The 15223-nt window shown below is 41.9% G+C and overlaps 1 protein-coding gene across 10 annotated transcripts in view; it reads right to left on the bottom strand.

Moving 5' to 3' along the window:
* The window catches only part of ANKFY1 (ankyrin repeat and FYVE domain containing 1), an 88930-nt gene that overhangs the window by 48675 nt on the left and 25032 nt on the right, over positions 1-15223 (bottom strand). For 3 of the 10 annotated variants that reach the window (XR_014821497.1, XR_001299971.3, XM_013981229.3), the window contains exons 3-4: positions 14599-14717; positions 2368-2503 (exon numbers count right to left, since the gene is read on the bottom strand). Coding sequence is in view for 2 of the 10 variants with exons in the window: in XM_013981229.3 (XP_013836683.2) it covers positions 2368-2503; positions 14599-14717 (255 nt within the window). In the remaining 8 variants the exon portion in view is untranslated. Of the gene's footprint in view, positions 1-2275; positions 2504-14598; positions 14718-15223 lie in introns of all 10 variants that reach the window. The other 7 variants (XR_014821498.1, XR_002337325.2, XM_021067694.2 and 4 more) reach the window with 3 other exon arrangements.

Here is a 15223-nt window from a genome sequence, read left to right on the forward strand (position 1 = left end):
GCTGAACCGGAGCTGCAGCTGCCAGCCTACGCCACAGCTGCCAGCCTACGCCACAGCCACAACATGGGATCTGAGCCGCGTCTGTGACCTGCACCACAGCTCATGGCAGTGCTGGATCCTTACCCCACTGAGTGAGGCCAGGGGTTGAATCCACTACGGATACTGGTCGGATTCTTAACCCCCTGAGCCTCAAGAACTCCGTGTTTTTAATTTTAGAGTTCAACAGGAGATGGATGCACGAAAACGACAAAACTAATTTTGAAAGTACAAAATCAAGCATATACTGAAGATCCCACAAACTCCTGTCTAGTTTTGTATCAATCCCATATGTATGACTCTAAGACAGGAAAATTACTAAAAGGGTAAACAAGAGAAGGTGAACAGTGGTTGAATTACAGTTGATTTACTTTTTTTCTTTACATGATTCTATACTTTCCAAACACCATACACTGAACATGTAGTTAATAATCAGGATATAATTATATTAACTGTCAATCAGTAGCAAACACTATTAATTCTTTTTAAAAAAGAGTATTTTCCTGATAATGCTTACCCAAAACATTAGCTCTTCATCAAGTTGGTGACAGCACTCCCAACCCACCACGATCCCTGATTACAAAAACAAGCAATACGTGCCTCACATTTAACAGCACACATTTGTGGCCGAGCCCTTTCGAGCACTCTTTCAAATGTGTAACTTCTCCTCCAGACGGCAGGGGGCACTCTGTGATCTTTTAAAAGCCAACATTTGACTCCAGGACGGAGTCTCCTCCACCCTAGCTCTTAACAGAACCGCAGCAGATAAACTTAATGCCCTCATTCAACAACACAAAACTGAGCATCTGGTAATGTTGATAGTTATGAAGCCTCACCAGTCAATAAATAACAAACATTTTAATTAAAGACTCCATTACACAAATTACAATTATCTAAACTACTCCAATCCCAGGGCACTTTTATTGAAGCAATTTAATTTATAAGCAACGGGAGAAAGCTCAGGAAATCTGGAGGGAAAAAGAAGATATAAATCACACTCAATCTAGTTAAAATCATTCTCATTTCACTCTCAGATAATTCAAAAACTCACCCAAAGAAAGGCCTTTACAGTACTCTTTGGTAAACCTAATATTACAGTGCCTACAAATCTTAGACCCTCTTTTGGTTTTGTTTTTGTTTTTTTTTAATTCTTAGATTTAGGTATTAAAATGTCCTCGAGCCCACATGCATCATAGATAGTTAGGAGTAACCCGGGTGCTGATGCGTGTGGGGCACGCGGGCGCCTCATGGGAAACGTCGGCCCCACGATGAAAACAGAACAAGCAGCTCTAGGCAGCAAGGTCTCTCTCACTCCCTGAGGGCAACACAACAACAGGCGGCAGGCCTCCCGATGGCGGAAACCATCCCTTGACCCACCAGGAGGAAAGAAAAGCCACTCCTTCACGCACACAGAATACAGAAGACCACCGACATTCCACCGACCAGGCCGACTACCAAGGGCCACACCTCCAACAAAGCAAAGGGCATTCTGCCCAGTATCCTCGGGTTTTGCTTTCTGTTGTTCTAAAAGGCCAACTCGGGAGAGCAACGGAGAAAATGCAGTATGTAAAACAGAGCAGGCCATCTCCTTGGGAACCTAAAAAGCAGTAACAAATGAAGCGAGATCTCAGAAACACTGACTACGAAACTCTCCGGGATTAATTCAGGCATTTAATGTGTTTCTAACAAGAGATTATCCTACAACTTCATCCAGGTAGACATATCAGAAAGTAGGATGGGGAGTTCCCGTTGTGGCGCAGTGGTTAACGAATCCGACTAGGAACCATGAGGTTGCGGGTTCGGTCCCTGCCCTTGCTCAGTGGGTTAACGATCCAGCGTTGCCGTGAGCTGTGATGTAGGTTGCAGACGCGGCTCGGATCCCGAGTTGCTGTGGCTCTGGTGTAGGCCGGTGGCTACAGCTCCAATTCGACCCCTAGCCTGGGAACCTCCATATGCCGCGGAGCGGCCCAAAGAAATAGCAAAAAGACCAAAAAAAAAAAAAAAAAAAGAAAGTAGGATGAAATGTCAAAGGAAAAGGCATAGGAAGGAAAGGGGAGGGGTTGACACTGGATATGTTATTTCATATTCAGTTCATCAGTTCACAAAACTTTATGATCTCAGGTAATAAACCAGGGAGAGCTTTGGCCAAAGCTTAGCTTACAAGATAACACAAAGGAAGGGAGATAAAATTCTCCCCCCACTATTGCCTTTAAAAGAACACCTTGCAAAAGTTATTTACATTAGCAGAAGCAGCTGTTTTCCCAGAGCTTGGCATAATTAAAGCTCAGCCACCACCATCTGAGGTGCTTGAATATATCTGCTGTGACTTGCCTCTCCCTAAGGAGCTGTAGCTGAAACCGATTAGCTAGTTTCATCAACTCAGTCAGGAACACATCATCTTCTCTGAACTCCAACTCATCCGTATAGATCCAGCGAAGCATTGTCATTGTCACCTCGGGGTTGGCATCTGGGGAAAGAAAGTGGAGGCACTGAAAACAAGGCACAGAGGACATACTCAGGCCTTCCTGAGGACCCCCCAAAAGGTGAGGCTAAGGAAGGAAATTCTGGTATACGCAACTCAAAGATATACCACACAGCCATTAAAATTGGCGCTTAAGCATTCTGAGTCCCATCTGACTCCAGAGACGTGTTAAGTTTTGCAAGGGGCAGTGGGTAGGGGAAATGAACCTATTAAAAGATGTAAGTCAAACAAGGGAAATTTTTGCTGTTGTTGTTGCACCTGTGGCATGTGGCAGTTCCCAGGACACGGACCAAACAGCTGCAGTAACAACGATGGAGCACTAACCTGCTAGGCCATAGAGACCTCCGAATATATTTTATATGAAAAATAGCTTACATTTATCACTGAGCCACCAGGGAACTTCTCTAATAAAAAGATCGTACAAACAAAAATGAAAATACGATCACCCAATGGAAATGTGGGCAATAGATATAAATAGGTAACTCACAGAGATAAATGAACAATAAGCCTTACCAACAATGAAATACAAATTTCAGCTAGAATGTATTTTTTGTCTCAGACTAGCAAAGATCCTTTAAAATGCATAACCTTTTACACAGAAATTATACATGTACATTATCCTATGAATATAACTCAACAAATATAGAGAAATATAAGTCAATGCACTATTATTTTTAATAACGAAAAACTGAAGCAAAAATCTTAAAAGTCCAATAATAGAGAATTAATTAAATAATATATACTAGAAAATTGTGCATCAATTAAAATTATTTAGATCCATATTCAACATAAAAAAATTCACTATATAGCAGGTTAAAAAACCAAGTAGTTAAAAATACATGTATTAAACAATTTCATTTGTGTTAGATATATTTGCATGTGTACATGGGTGCACATACACACACACCCACATATATACAGTTTTGCGTCTGCCTCCCATCCAAGTATTAACCAGGTCCAACCCTACTTACCTTCCAAGATCAATCCAAGAGAGAAGACATTCAGGGTTGTATGGCCATACATAGATTGACTATCTACCTATCTACTGAGACACTAGAAGGTCATACACTAAAATTATCAACCCTACTAGAATTTGTAACTAATTATTTTTAGATTATCATCTCCCTGATTTTTATTTAATGAACATACACACCAGTGTAATTTTTTTTCTTTTTTTAGGGCCACACCCCAGGCACATGGAAGTTCCCAGGCTAGGGTAGGAATTGGAGCTACAGCTGCCGACCTATATACTGCTGCACCACGATGGGAACTCAAACTTTTTTTTTTTTTTGTCTTTTTGTCTTTTTTGTTGTTGTTGTTGTTATTGTTGCTATTTCTTGGGCTGCTCCCACGGCATATGGAGGTTCCCAGGCTAGGCGTTGAATCGGAGCTGTAGCCACCAGTCTACGCCAGAGCCACAGCAACGCGGGATCCGAGCCGCGTCTGCAACCTACACCACAGCTCACGGCAACGCCGGATCGTTAACCCACTGAGCAAAGGCAGGGATCGAACCCGCAACCTCATGGTTCCTAGTCGGATTCGTTAACCACTGCGCCATGACGGGAACTCCAAACTTTTTTTTTTTTTAATGGCCACACACACAGCATATGGAGGTTCCTGGGGCCAAGGACTGAATCCAAGCCACAGCTGCAGTGTGAACTCTGAGAAAACATTTTAAAATCAGAAGACCATCTAATTAGATTTATAGAAATAATCTAGTTGAAGGAGTATTTCAACTATAACAGAACAGATCTTAGAATAAAGTGAAATTCTAAGCTGGCTTTGTAAACTGGGTTTAATGTCTCTTAATGTAAGAGAAAATAGGTAGACCATGTGATTTGTCCAGAGTCACCAAAAAGTGCCAAAACTATGTACAGACATAACTCATTTTATTGCAATTCACTTTACGGCACTTCACAGATACTGTGGGGTTTGGTTTTGTTTGCTTGTTTGTTTTACAAACTGAAGGTTTATGATGACCCTGTGTTGTCAGATGATGATTAGAAAATTTTAACAATAAAGATCTTTTTTTTTTTTTTTTAGGGCCGCACCCACGGCATATAGAGGTTCCCAGGCTAGTGGTCGAATGGGAGCTACAGCTGCCAACCTAAACCACAGCCACAGCAATGCAGGATCCAAGACATGTCTGCAACCTAGACCACAGCCCACAGCAACGCCGGATCCTTAACCCGCCGAGCAAGGCCAGAGATCGAACCCATGTCCTCATGGATACTAGTTGGGTTCATTACCACTGAGCCACAACGGGAACTCCTGAAAGCAGGATCTAAAAGAAAGATGTGTACACCAATATTCACTGCAGCCTTATTTACAATAGTCGAAAGGTAGAAGCAACCCAAGTGTCCTTCAGTGGACAGATGGGTAATATGGTATATACACAGAATACTATTCAGCCTTAAAAAGCAAGGAAATTTCGACACATACAAAAAAAATGAATGAACTTTGAGAACATTGCGTTAATAAATAAAATAAGCTAGTCACAAAAAGACAAATACTTTATGATTCTACTTACATGAGATAATTAAAGTGAATTAAAGAAACAGAGTAGAAGGGCAGTTGCCAAGGGGTAGAAGCAGGGAAAATGAGGAGGTGCTATTTAACGGGCACAGATTTTCAGTTTTACAAAATGAAAAAACTCTGGAGATAGGCTGCACATCAATGAAGATTCACAACAGTTGATATACTTAACAATGCTGAACTGAAAACTTAAAAATGTTTAAAATGGTGGAGTTCCTGCTGTTGTGCAGTGGAAACGAATCCAACTAGGAACCAAGAGGTTGCGGGTTGGATCCCTGGCCTTGCTCAGTGGGTTAAGGATTCGGTGTTGCCCTGAGCTGTGCTGTAGGTTGCAGACAAGGCTCAGATCCCCGAGTTGCTGTGGCTGTGGCTGCTGTAGCTCTGATTAGACCCCTAGCCTGAGAACCTCCATATGCCCTGAAAGGCAAAAAAAAAAAGGTAAGTTTTACATTATATGCATTTTAACACAATTAAAAATAAAAATTATTCTATAAAAAAAAGAAAAAGTCTTAAAAGCAACTACAGAAAAATGACCACTACATACAGAGGAAAGATTCCAATGACTGCAGATTTCTTATCAGAAATCAGAGGCCAGAATACAGTGGAAAAATATCTTTAATGTGCTAGAAAACTGGGGGGGGGGGGTGCTGTCAACTCAAGTTTCCAAATCTAGCAAAAATATCCTTTAGAAATGAAGGCAAAAAAAGGAGTTCCTGCTGTGGCACAGTGGGTTAAGAATCTGACTGCAGCAGCTCAGGTCTCTGCAGAGGCACAGGTTCAATCCCTAGCCTGGCACAGTGGGTTAAAGGATCCCAAAAAACAAAACAAATCCAGCATTGCCATGAGCTGTGGTATAGGTTACAGATGTGGCTCGAATCCCGCATTGCTGTGGCTCTGGCGTAGGCCAGCAGCTACAGCTCCGATTGGACCCCTAGCCTGGGAACCTCCATATGCCGCAGGTGCAGCCCTAAAAAGACAAAAAGACAAAAAAAAAAAAAAAAAAAAGAAAGAGAGAGAGAAAAGCAAGACCTCACTATATGCTGCTTAAGGAACACAAAATAAAAAGATACAGATAAGTTGAAAGTAAACAGAAAAAGATTTATCATGCAAATAATAAGCATAAGAAGGTTGCAGTGACTAATATCAGATAAAACAGACTTCAAGACAGAGTGTTACTAGTTATAAAAATTATCATTTCAAAATGATAAAGCCACTATTTATCAGAAAGTAATAATAATTACAAATGTACATGAGGATAACGACAAAGAAAGGAAATTCATGAAGCAAACACTGACAGAATTCAAGAAAGAACTTGAGAGTTCTAAAATTACAGACATTAATACCCACCTTCAAGGAACATACAGAACTAGACATACAAAGAAAACATACAGAAGGTCTGAAAAATATTATCAGGAGTTTCCATCGTGGCACAGTGGTTAACGAATCTGACTAGGAACCATGAGGTTGGCGGTTCGGTCCCTGCCCTTGCTCAGTGGGTTAAGGATCCGGCGTTGCCATGAGCTGTGGTGTAGGTTGCAGATGCGGCTCGGATCCTGCGTTGCTGTGGCCCTGGCGTAGGCCGGTGGCTACAGCTCTGATTAGACCCCTAGCCTGGGAACCTCCATATGCCTCGGGAGCGGCCCAAGAAAAGGCAAAAAGACAAAAAAAAAAAAAAAAAAAATGAAAAATATTATCAAACACTTTGATCTGACATTTAAAGAGCACTACATCCAACAATTGCAGAATATACTTTCTTTTCAAATGTGCCTGTAATCACCAGGACAGGCCACGTGTGGAGCCATAAAAAAAGTCTCAATAAATTTAAAAGGATCGAAACATAAAGTATGTTCTTGGACAATAACAACTAAATTGGAAACCAATAACAACAAAATATCTAGGAAAATCCCAAATATCTAGAAATTAAGCAACACACCTGTAAATAATTCAAGGGTCAAAGAAGAACCCACAAGGAAAAACAGAATATATCCTGAACTAAATGACAATGAAAATACAACATATGAAAATTTGCAGGGATGAAGCTAGAACAGTACATAGAAACTTAGAGCTTTAAGTCCTTACATTAGAAAAGAAGGTGGGGATGGAGTTCCCGTCGTGGCGCAGTGGTTAACGAATCCCACTAGGAACCATGAGGTTGCCGGTTCGGTCCCTGCCCTTGCTCAGTGGGTTAACGATCCAGCGTTGCCGTGAGCTGTGGTGTAGGTTGCAGATGCGGCTCGGATCCTGCGTTGCTGTGGCTCTGGCGTAGGCCGGTGGCTACAGCTCCGATTCGACCCCTAGCCTGGAAACCTCCATATGCCTCGGGAGCGGCCCAAGAAATAGCAAAAAGAAAAAAAAAGAAAAGAAGGTGGAGTTCCCATCATGGCTCAGTGGATAATGAACCCAACTACTGTCCATGAGGATGCGGGTTCGATCCCTGGCCTTGCTCAGTGGGTTAAGGATCTGACCTTGCCATGAGCTGTGGTGTAGGTCTCAGACACGGCTTGGATCTGATGTTGCTGTGGCTGTGGCGTAGGCCATTAGCAAGAGCTCTGATTAGACCCCTAGCCTGGAACCTCCACATGCCTTGGGTGCTGCCCTAGAAAAGACAAAAAAAAAAATACATATATATATAAAAGAATGGCTCAGATAACATACACGAGGAGCTACCATTGTGGCTCAGTGGAAACAAATCTGACTGATATCCACGAGGACACAGGTTCGACCCCTGGCCTTGCTCAGTGGGTTAAGGATCCGGCATTGCCATGAGCTGTGGTGTAGGTCGCAGACATGGCTCAGATCCTGAGTTGCTGTGGCTCTGGCATAGGCTGGCAGCTACAGCTCCAATTCGACCCCTAGCCTGGGAACCTCCATATGCCGTAGGCGCAGCACTAAAAAGCAAAAACAAAATAAAGAAAATGTTTGTTATTCCATGTGGTGATGGCTTCACAGTTACGTCAAAACTAATCAAACTGTACACTTTTACTGTGGACAATTTATTTCACTTCCTTTATATCTCAATAAAGTCAGAAGAAAAAGAAACCAAAAGTGAGAGGCAGCACAGCCTTGTGGTTAATGACATGGATTCTGCAGCTCAAATAACTGGGGTCAAACCCCAGCTTGGACCATTACTATTGTGTGACCTTGAGGGAGTTATTTAATATCGCTTCACAATTTCCTCATCTATAAGAGTATTATTCTAAAAGCATTAAAGATAATACTCCTCAAAGTATTATTCTAAAGATACATGCATTAATACCTGGTTAGCTGCACCAAACAGTAATTGCTATATAAAAATTTGCTATGATTATTTTTTTTCCTTTTTCTTTGTTTTTTCTAGGGCTGCACCCACGACATACTGAAGTTTCCAGGCTAAGGGCTGCACTGGAGCTGCAGCTGCCAGCCTACACCACAACTCACAGCAATGCCAGATCCTTAACCCACTAAGCAAGCGCAGGGATCAAACCCACAACCTCATGGATACCAGTCAGGTTCCTTACCACTGAGCCACAATGAGAATTCCTACGACTATTATTAAGGCAGACTATTTTTTTTTTTTTTTTAGTTTTAGTTTTAGTTTGTTTTTTTGCCTTTTCTAGGTATGTTCCCTCGGCATATGGAGGTTCCCAGGCTAGGGGTCGAATTGGAGCTACAGCTGCCGGCCTACACCACAGCCACAGCAACGCCAGATCCAAGCCACATCTGCGACCTACACCACAGCTCACAGCAACACTGGATCCTTAACCCACTGAGCAAGGCCAGGGATCAAACTCGCAACCTCATGGTTCCTAGTCGGATTCGTTAACCACTGAGCCACGATGGGAACTCCAAGGCAGACTATTTTAACCAACACACAGACAATTCAAGAATAACCAAAGATTAGAGAAAAACACAAAAGTCATGTTAGGATCGAGTAAGGAGACATGACCACAGATAAAATAGATTTCGTGAAGCTCTAAGAGAATCTCTGGGAGAGGGTCTCAGCTGTTAGCAAGAGGCCGCAAAGGCTGTTTGAGAGTCCTCATGACACAGCAGCCAACTCCTTCCAAAGCGAGCAATCCGAAACACAGCCAGGAAGAAGGCACACGCCCAAGAAAGAACCTCTCTGAAGTATCACTTCTACCACCAGCTCAGTCGCCTACACTCCAGAGAAGAATTCCCCACCTTTTGAAGGGAAGAATAGCAAATAATTTAGGGACACATTTAAAACTACCAAGGATATCATCAAAATACTGAAAATGAACAATCTTGAGCTAGTAGTTCCCATGGTATCCAACAGATATCGCCTTGTTTCTCTTGAAAATGTAAAACATCACTGGCCTTGAGGGTTTGCGGTAGCACCTTAGGGTGCCTGAGCCCGCAGTCTGAGCACCTGCTCCTTCAACTGCACAGTGCCACCTCCCAGGTCTGTGCGTTCATGAGCAGTTTCCCCACCTGGACGGCAAAGAGCAAAGCAGGATGCTGCCCGTTCCTCGGAACGGCTCGACAGGACCCAGAACACATTCCAGGAAAGCTGAATGACTCACCATAAACTCTTATGCCAGGGAACCATAAGACCTTTGCTGGAGAAAGCATGCAAGAAACTCTAGCTTCAAAACAGCCTTCTACCGCCCTGGAACCTCGCACAGGGTCAGCTGCTAGGCTCAAGTGCTACAGAGGCTATAAACCAATCACTGAGCCTGAAGCAAACTGCTTTACTTCACTGAGACTGAAATATCTGCTTTCCTCCAAAGCTCATGATTTGTTATACTGTGTTGAGCTAACGGTTACAGTCTTCTCTTCCCGAGTGAACAGTCAGCATCTTTATAAACATATCTTTATATGTAAAATAATCAATAAAAAGCAAATTTATATCTTTTTTTCCCCTCTCTTTGGTCTTTTTTTAGGGCCACACCCACAGTCCAATTGGAGCTGTAGCTGCCAGCCTACGCCAGAGTCACAGCAACACGGGATCCGAGCCCTGTCTGCGACCTACACCACAGCTCATGGCAACACTGGATCCTTAACCCACTGAGCAAGGCCCAGGATCGACCTGTGTACTCATGGATGCTAGTCAGATTCATTTCCACCAAGTCACAACAGGAACTCCAAATTTATATCTTTTTATCTTTCTTGAAACAATTTAAGATTTACAGAGCAGGTGCAGACAAGAGTTCCCATACATCCTTTACCCACCTTCCCCTAATATTAGCACAATCATAGTACGATTATTAAAACCAGGTGATTAGGAGCTCCATTGTGGCTCACTTAATCTGTGGAATGTTCCTCAATTTGGGTTAGACTGATGCTTTCTTATAATTAGACTAAGGTTATGCATTTACGGCAAGAATCCTAGAAAAGTGACTGTGTTTTTGTCATTGCATCAGGCACAAAACATTTTTTTTTTTTTAATAGGGCTGCACCTGTAGCATACTACCCCTAGTTAGGTTCCCAAACTAGGGGTAGAATCGGAGCTGCAGCTGCTGGCCTATGCCACAGCCACAGCAACACCAGATCCTTAACCCAGGGAGCAGGGCCAGGGATGGAACCCAAGTCCTCATAGATACCAGCTGGGTTTCGTTACCACTGAGCCACAACAGGAACTCCAAAACATTTTACCTTTTTGAACAAGGTATGATTTAAGAAAACTTTCCATGTTCAAATACACTTTAAACACTTGCTATATAATACCATCACTGACGTGCTAAAATTCTCATAATTAACAGAATTAAAGATTTGCTTGTTTTGAATTTTAAGCAATGTCAATTACACAAGATCTTCAAAAGAAAGTGTGAAGCTTAGGCTGTCAATCTCTCCTAGGAATTTAGTTTTGTTCACTACTATCCCCCTAGTACCGGAAAAGTGTCTGGCACTCAGCATCTGTGATACTAATGGAGTAATTCTGAAGAAACAAAACACCAAATAAATTCACAAAATGGCTTTATCCCCAAGCCCATTAGTGTGGAAAAGGTTCAACCACTTAAAACATAGCTTTTTACACATGCTATTTATACACTTGTTTACAAGCACCTATTTCTATTCTCCCTCAACGCCTGGCCGGCCACGAGCGGTAGTGTTTCCAGCTATCGCATAACACGCAGGCTCCGGAGGCAGTTTCAGCTGCTGCAACCCCAGATTTAGGGCAATAGCACCCATGCCCACACGGGCTGGGCAGCAGGACTACTGGACAAAGCACACAAACATGAAGAAGTCCCCAGAGGCCACCACCTTGGTGGAACCCTCTCCCATGACACCCTCCAAAGATAAACTTCATAAAGCAAAGCACAGATGCCATAGGCTCTACCACAGCTACTCCAGTAGGTGCCTGATCTACCAAAGCCACAAAAAACGCTGGCTCTGCAGTGCTCACTCCTAAAAGCAAACCTCACTGCAGGATCAAACCACGTTGATCACTGACAACAGTAGGGCATCCAGGGACATTTAAAGGCATTAACATGATACCTTCCTAAACTCTAGAAAAATCTGATTTCCAGTGACACAATATTATGGGTCAGATGGTTACTTGTTAAAGCAACTCTTAAATGTTGTGATGTAATTTAAAAAAAAAAAAAAAGGAAAAGCAAGATTTTCAGTTCAATGTTTAAATTTAGCTTTTTATATACTGATGCAATTTTCTGTGTTCTTATGTAATTTTGTTTGTTCTGGGGAGCAGTCATATTTCATTTTTCCCCACTTTTACTCAATTTGGTTACATTCAGTATTTCGCAGTTACACATAAACCATGATAAACATCTATGCTGTCTGAATCACCTAGAAGTCAGATGATGAGGTTAAAAAAAAAAAAAAAGACAATTTTATAGCTCAGCTGCCTAGCAGTTTTCTAAAACCATCATATCCATTATCACGTGACTGGCAATGTTCAAGAGTGCAACCTTCACAAGCCTCACGACTACTGGGATCATCAAATTTTTGGTATTTTAGGTACCAAAAGATGGTAACTTATCCGAAATTTTTTTTCTTTTTTTTTTTTTTTTTTTTTTTGTCTTTTTGCTATTTCTTGGGCCGCCCCTGCGGCATATGGAGGTTCCCAGGCTAGGGGTTGAATCAGAGCTGTAGCCACCAGCCTACACCAGAGCCACAGCAACGCGGGATCCGAGCCACGTCTGCAACCTACACCACAGCTCATGGCAACACCGGATCATTAACCCACTGAGCAAGGGCAGGGACCGAACCCACAACCTCATGGTTCCTAGTCGGATTCATTAACCACTGCGCCACGACAGGAACTCCTAAATTTTTTTTTCTAACAAAGTTGAATTTTCAGCATTTTATTATCTATACTAGTCTTTGAAAACTATCTGTTCATGTAATTCTATCAAGTATTCTGTGAAAAACATCTCATGATCTAAAGGGTTTTTTGCTATCCACAGCTCTGTTACATGGGGTCAAAGATAATATGGCTTCCAAAGATTATTTATTTATTTATTTTTGCTTTTTAGGGCCGTACCTGTAGCATATGGAGGTTCCCAGGCTAGGAGTCAAATCAGAGCTACAGCTGCCGGCCTACACCATAGTCACAGCCACACCAGATCTGCGCCGCATCTTCGACCTACCCCACAGCTCACAGCAATGGCAGATCCTTAACCCACTGATCGAGGCCAGGGATCAAACTTGCATCCTCCTGGATACTAGTCAGATTAATTTCCATTGTGCCACAACAGGAACTCCAAAAGATTATATTGCAATTTTTTAATTTTTTTTTTTTTTTGGTCTTTCAGGGCCACACCCATGGCATATGGAGGTTCCCAGGCTCAGGGTCCAATTGGAGCTGTAGCCATCAGCCTGCACCACAGCCACAGCAACTCAGAATCTGAGCTGTGTCTGCGACCTACGCCACAGCAACTCAGAATCTGAGCTGTGTCTGCGACCCACGCCACAGCTTGCAGAAACACCGGATCCTTAACCTACTGAGCAAGGCCAGGGATCCAACTCTCATTCTCATGGATACTAGTCAGGGTTCGCTCACTGCTGAGCCATGATGGGAACGCCCAAAAGATTCTATTTTTAAAAAAGAAAAACTCTGTTCAGAGATTTCAATCATGGAGACTGGTGCCCTTCCAATAAAAGCTGTTACCCAAGTAGAGGTTTTAGTTCAGGGACGGATGCAGACACACATGTACAGACATGTATGTATGTTGTGTGTTTCCAACTATGAATTACGCCCCTCGGGTTAAACTTAGAAATGAACATAGTGAGACAGAGTTCACTCACAGTGGGAAAGCAGCAGACATCTACTCCCCCATGTCCTTGAGATAAATGCCTACTGAACCTGTGCAACACTGCCCAGGTGTTAGCCACCTCTGCCATCTTCCTCCCCAGCCCAAGTTAATCGCTTCTGTACCTCAGACATACAGCAATTACACTACTGAGTATACAGCCCTGGCCTGAAATGATTTATTAACCCCTTTCCTCCAACAGAGTATGAACTGTATATGGCAAGGAGAGTGTTACAACCCTCTCAGGGTTCCTAGCACTGCCCGTGGAAAACAGCACCTTCTGAATTGGCAAACTTTTTTTTTTTTTTTTGGCCACACGCATGGCATGAGGAAGTTTCCAGGCCAGCGATCAAACCTGTGCCACAGCAGTGATAACGCCAGATCCTTTAACTGCTAGGCCACCAGAGAATTCCCGAACTGGCAAACCTTTTGAACAAAGACATAATTCAGCAGACTTTGCACACAGCCAATCACTTCTACAAGTAAATCTATCTTAATGCCTGGGTACGCTCCTTATGTGGTAATCTCTCGACTATTAATTGCAAAATTAAATTGGAAATTTGCTCTTTTTATTTCTTTTAGCAGCAGTTAGGCAAGAACTAAAAAAAACACGATTTTGAAATCAACTTCTGAAAGATGTTTTTAAGTCTCCTTAATCACCATATTAACCCAAATTCTATACAACATATTGTGGCATAAAACAAATAACATTAAATAGCTCAATGTGCTATTCATTTTCCTTTTTTTTTTTTCAGTGCACCTATTCAAATTCTGAAGACTGATGGTCATTCTTAGATGTTGAAGAAAGAATATACTAAACCAGCTTTAATGGAAAAAATAAAAATCACTATAAAAAAAAGAAAGAGGAAAGAATATTCTTATTTTTGGAGCAACTGTTACTTCTGAATTCAGTTCTTACAGATCAGGAAAATTACTTTGGCAGTAATGATTAAATTTTAAGCAACTAAACAGCAGCAGGATTTTTTCCTTGGAGTGGAAGAAAAATTTCTTTGTCTACACATGCTCCCATATTTATAGCATACTATTATACATGATAAGAGTTTCTGAACAGATAGTCTTATTTTATAAATTATAACAATACTGTAGACCCTCAAATATTTATGATCTGTCAGCCAGATATTAAACAGAAGTATCCACAAAGTACCATCTACTGAGTCACTAATAATTTAACTAGTTTATGACTGCCATCAATTGATACAAAAAGTATTCTACTTTCATTAAACCACAAACACTTCAAGATGTCAAACCATAACCTCCTGCCAAGTGCTCTTGTGCTGGGATTTTTGAGTCCCCAGCCAGTCAGAGGCTCACCTGACAGGTCCAGCTCCTCGGTGGAAGACAAACTGGCCAGACTCCAGCTATCGCTGCGGGCTGCCAGGACAAACTTGTGAGCATTGATGTGCCTGCCCCCAACCTTTATCTTCAGATCACTGGTGAGGAAAAATATCCACAGATAGAGAAAGAAAATGTCATCATAACAGACAGAGCTAGATTCACAGCTGACAAATACATGAGTACTGGCAGAATGACACACATCTGCAAAAGAAAACAGGTGACAGGAAAATTACTTCTCTACCCAAGCACCGAATTCTGATGGGTTATATTTATAATATGTTGCTACACATGTTTTCTATTTTGAACTTCTAGCTTTAGTTCACATGGGATGTCCTGCTTTCAATGACATTCCTTCATGGCACATATTGATGGTGAACCTACGAGTTACACGGGATGATTAATAGTCATATAAAAAGTAGAAGACATTTTATATGCAGAAAAAAAGATCAAAATAAAACATCAGGGAGAGAAAGACAGAAAGCTTATGATGACAGTTCTGAGACTACGGTGCTGCAAAGCTCTATACTATATTAACGGTCAAGTAAGGTTAGACAAAAAGCTATGAATAAATTAGCTTTTTTTTTTTTTTGTCGTTTTGCCA

Source organism: Sus scrofa, chromosome 12 (assembly GCF_054392235.1).
Source record: "Sus scrofa isolate SSC_HxYL_T2T_F1_AM1 chromosome 12, Sscrofa_HxYL_maternal_Yorkshire_Landrace_v2.0, whole genome shotgun sequence".
Taxonomy (NCBI): Eukaryota; Metazoa; Chordata; class Mammalia; order Artiodactyla; family Suidae; genus Sus; species Sus scrofa.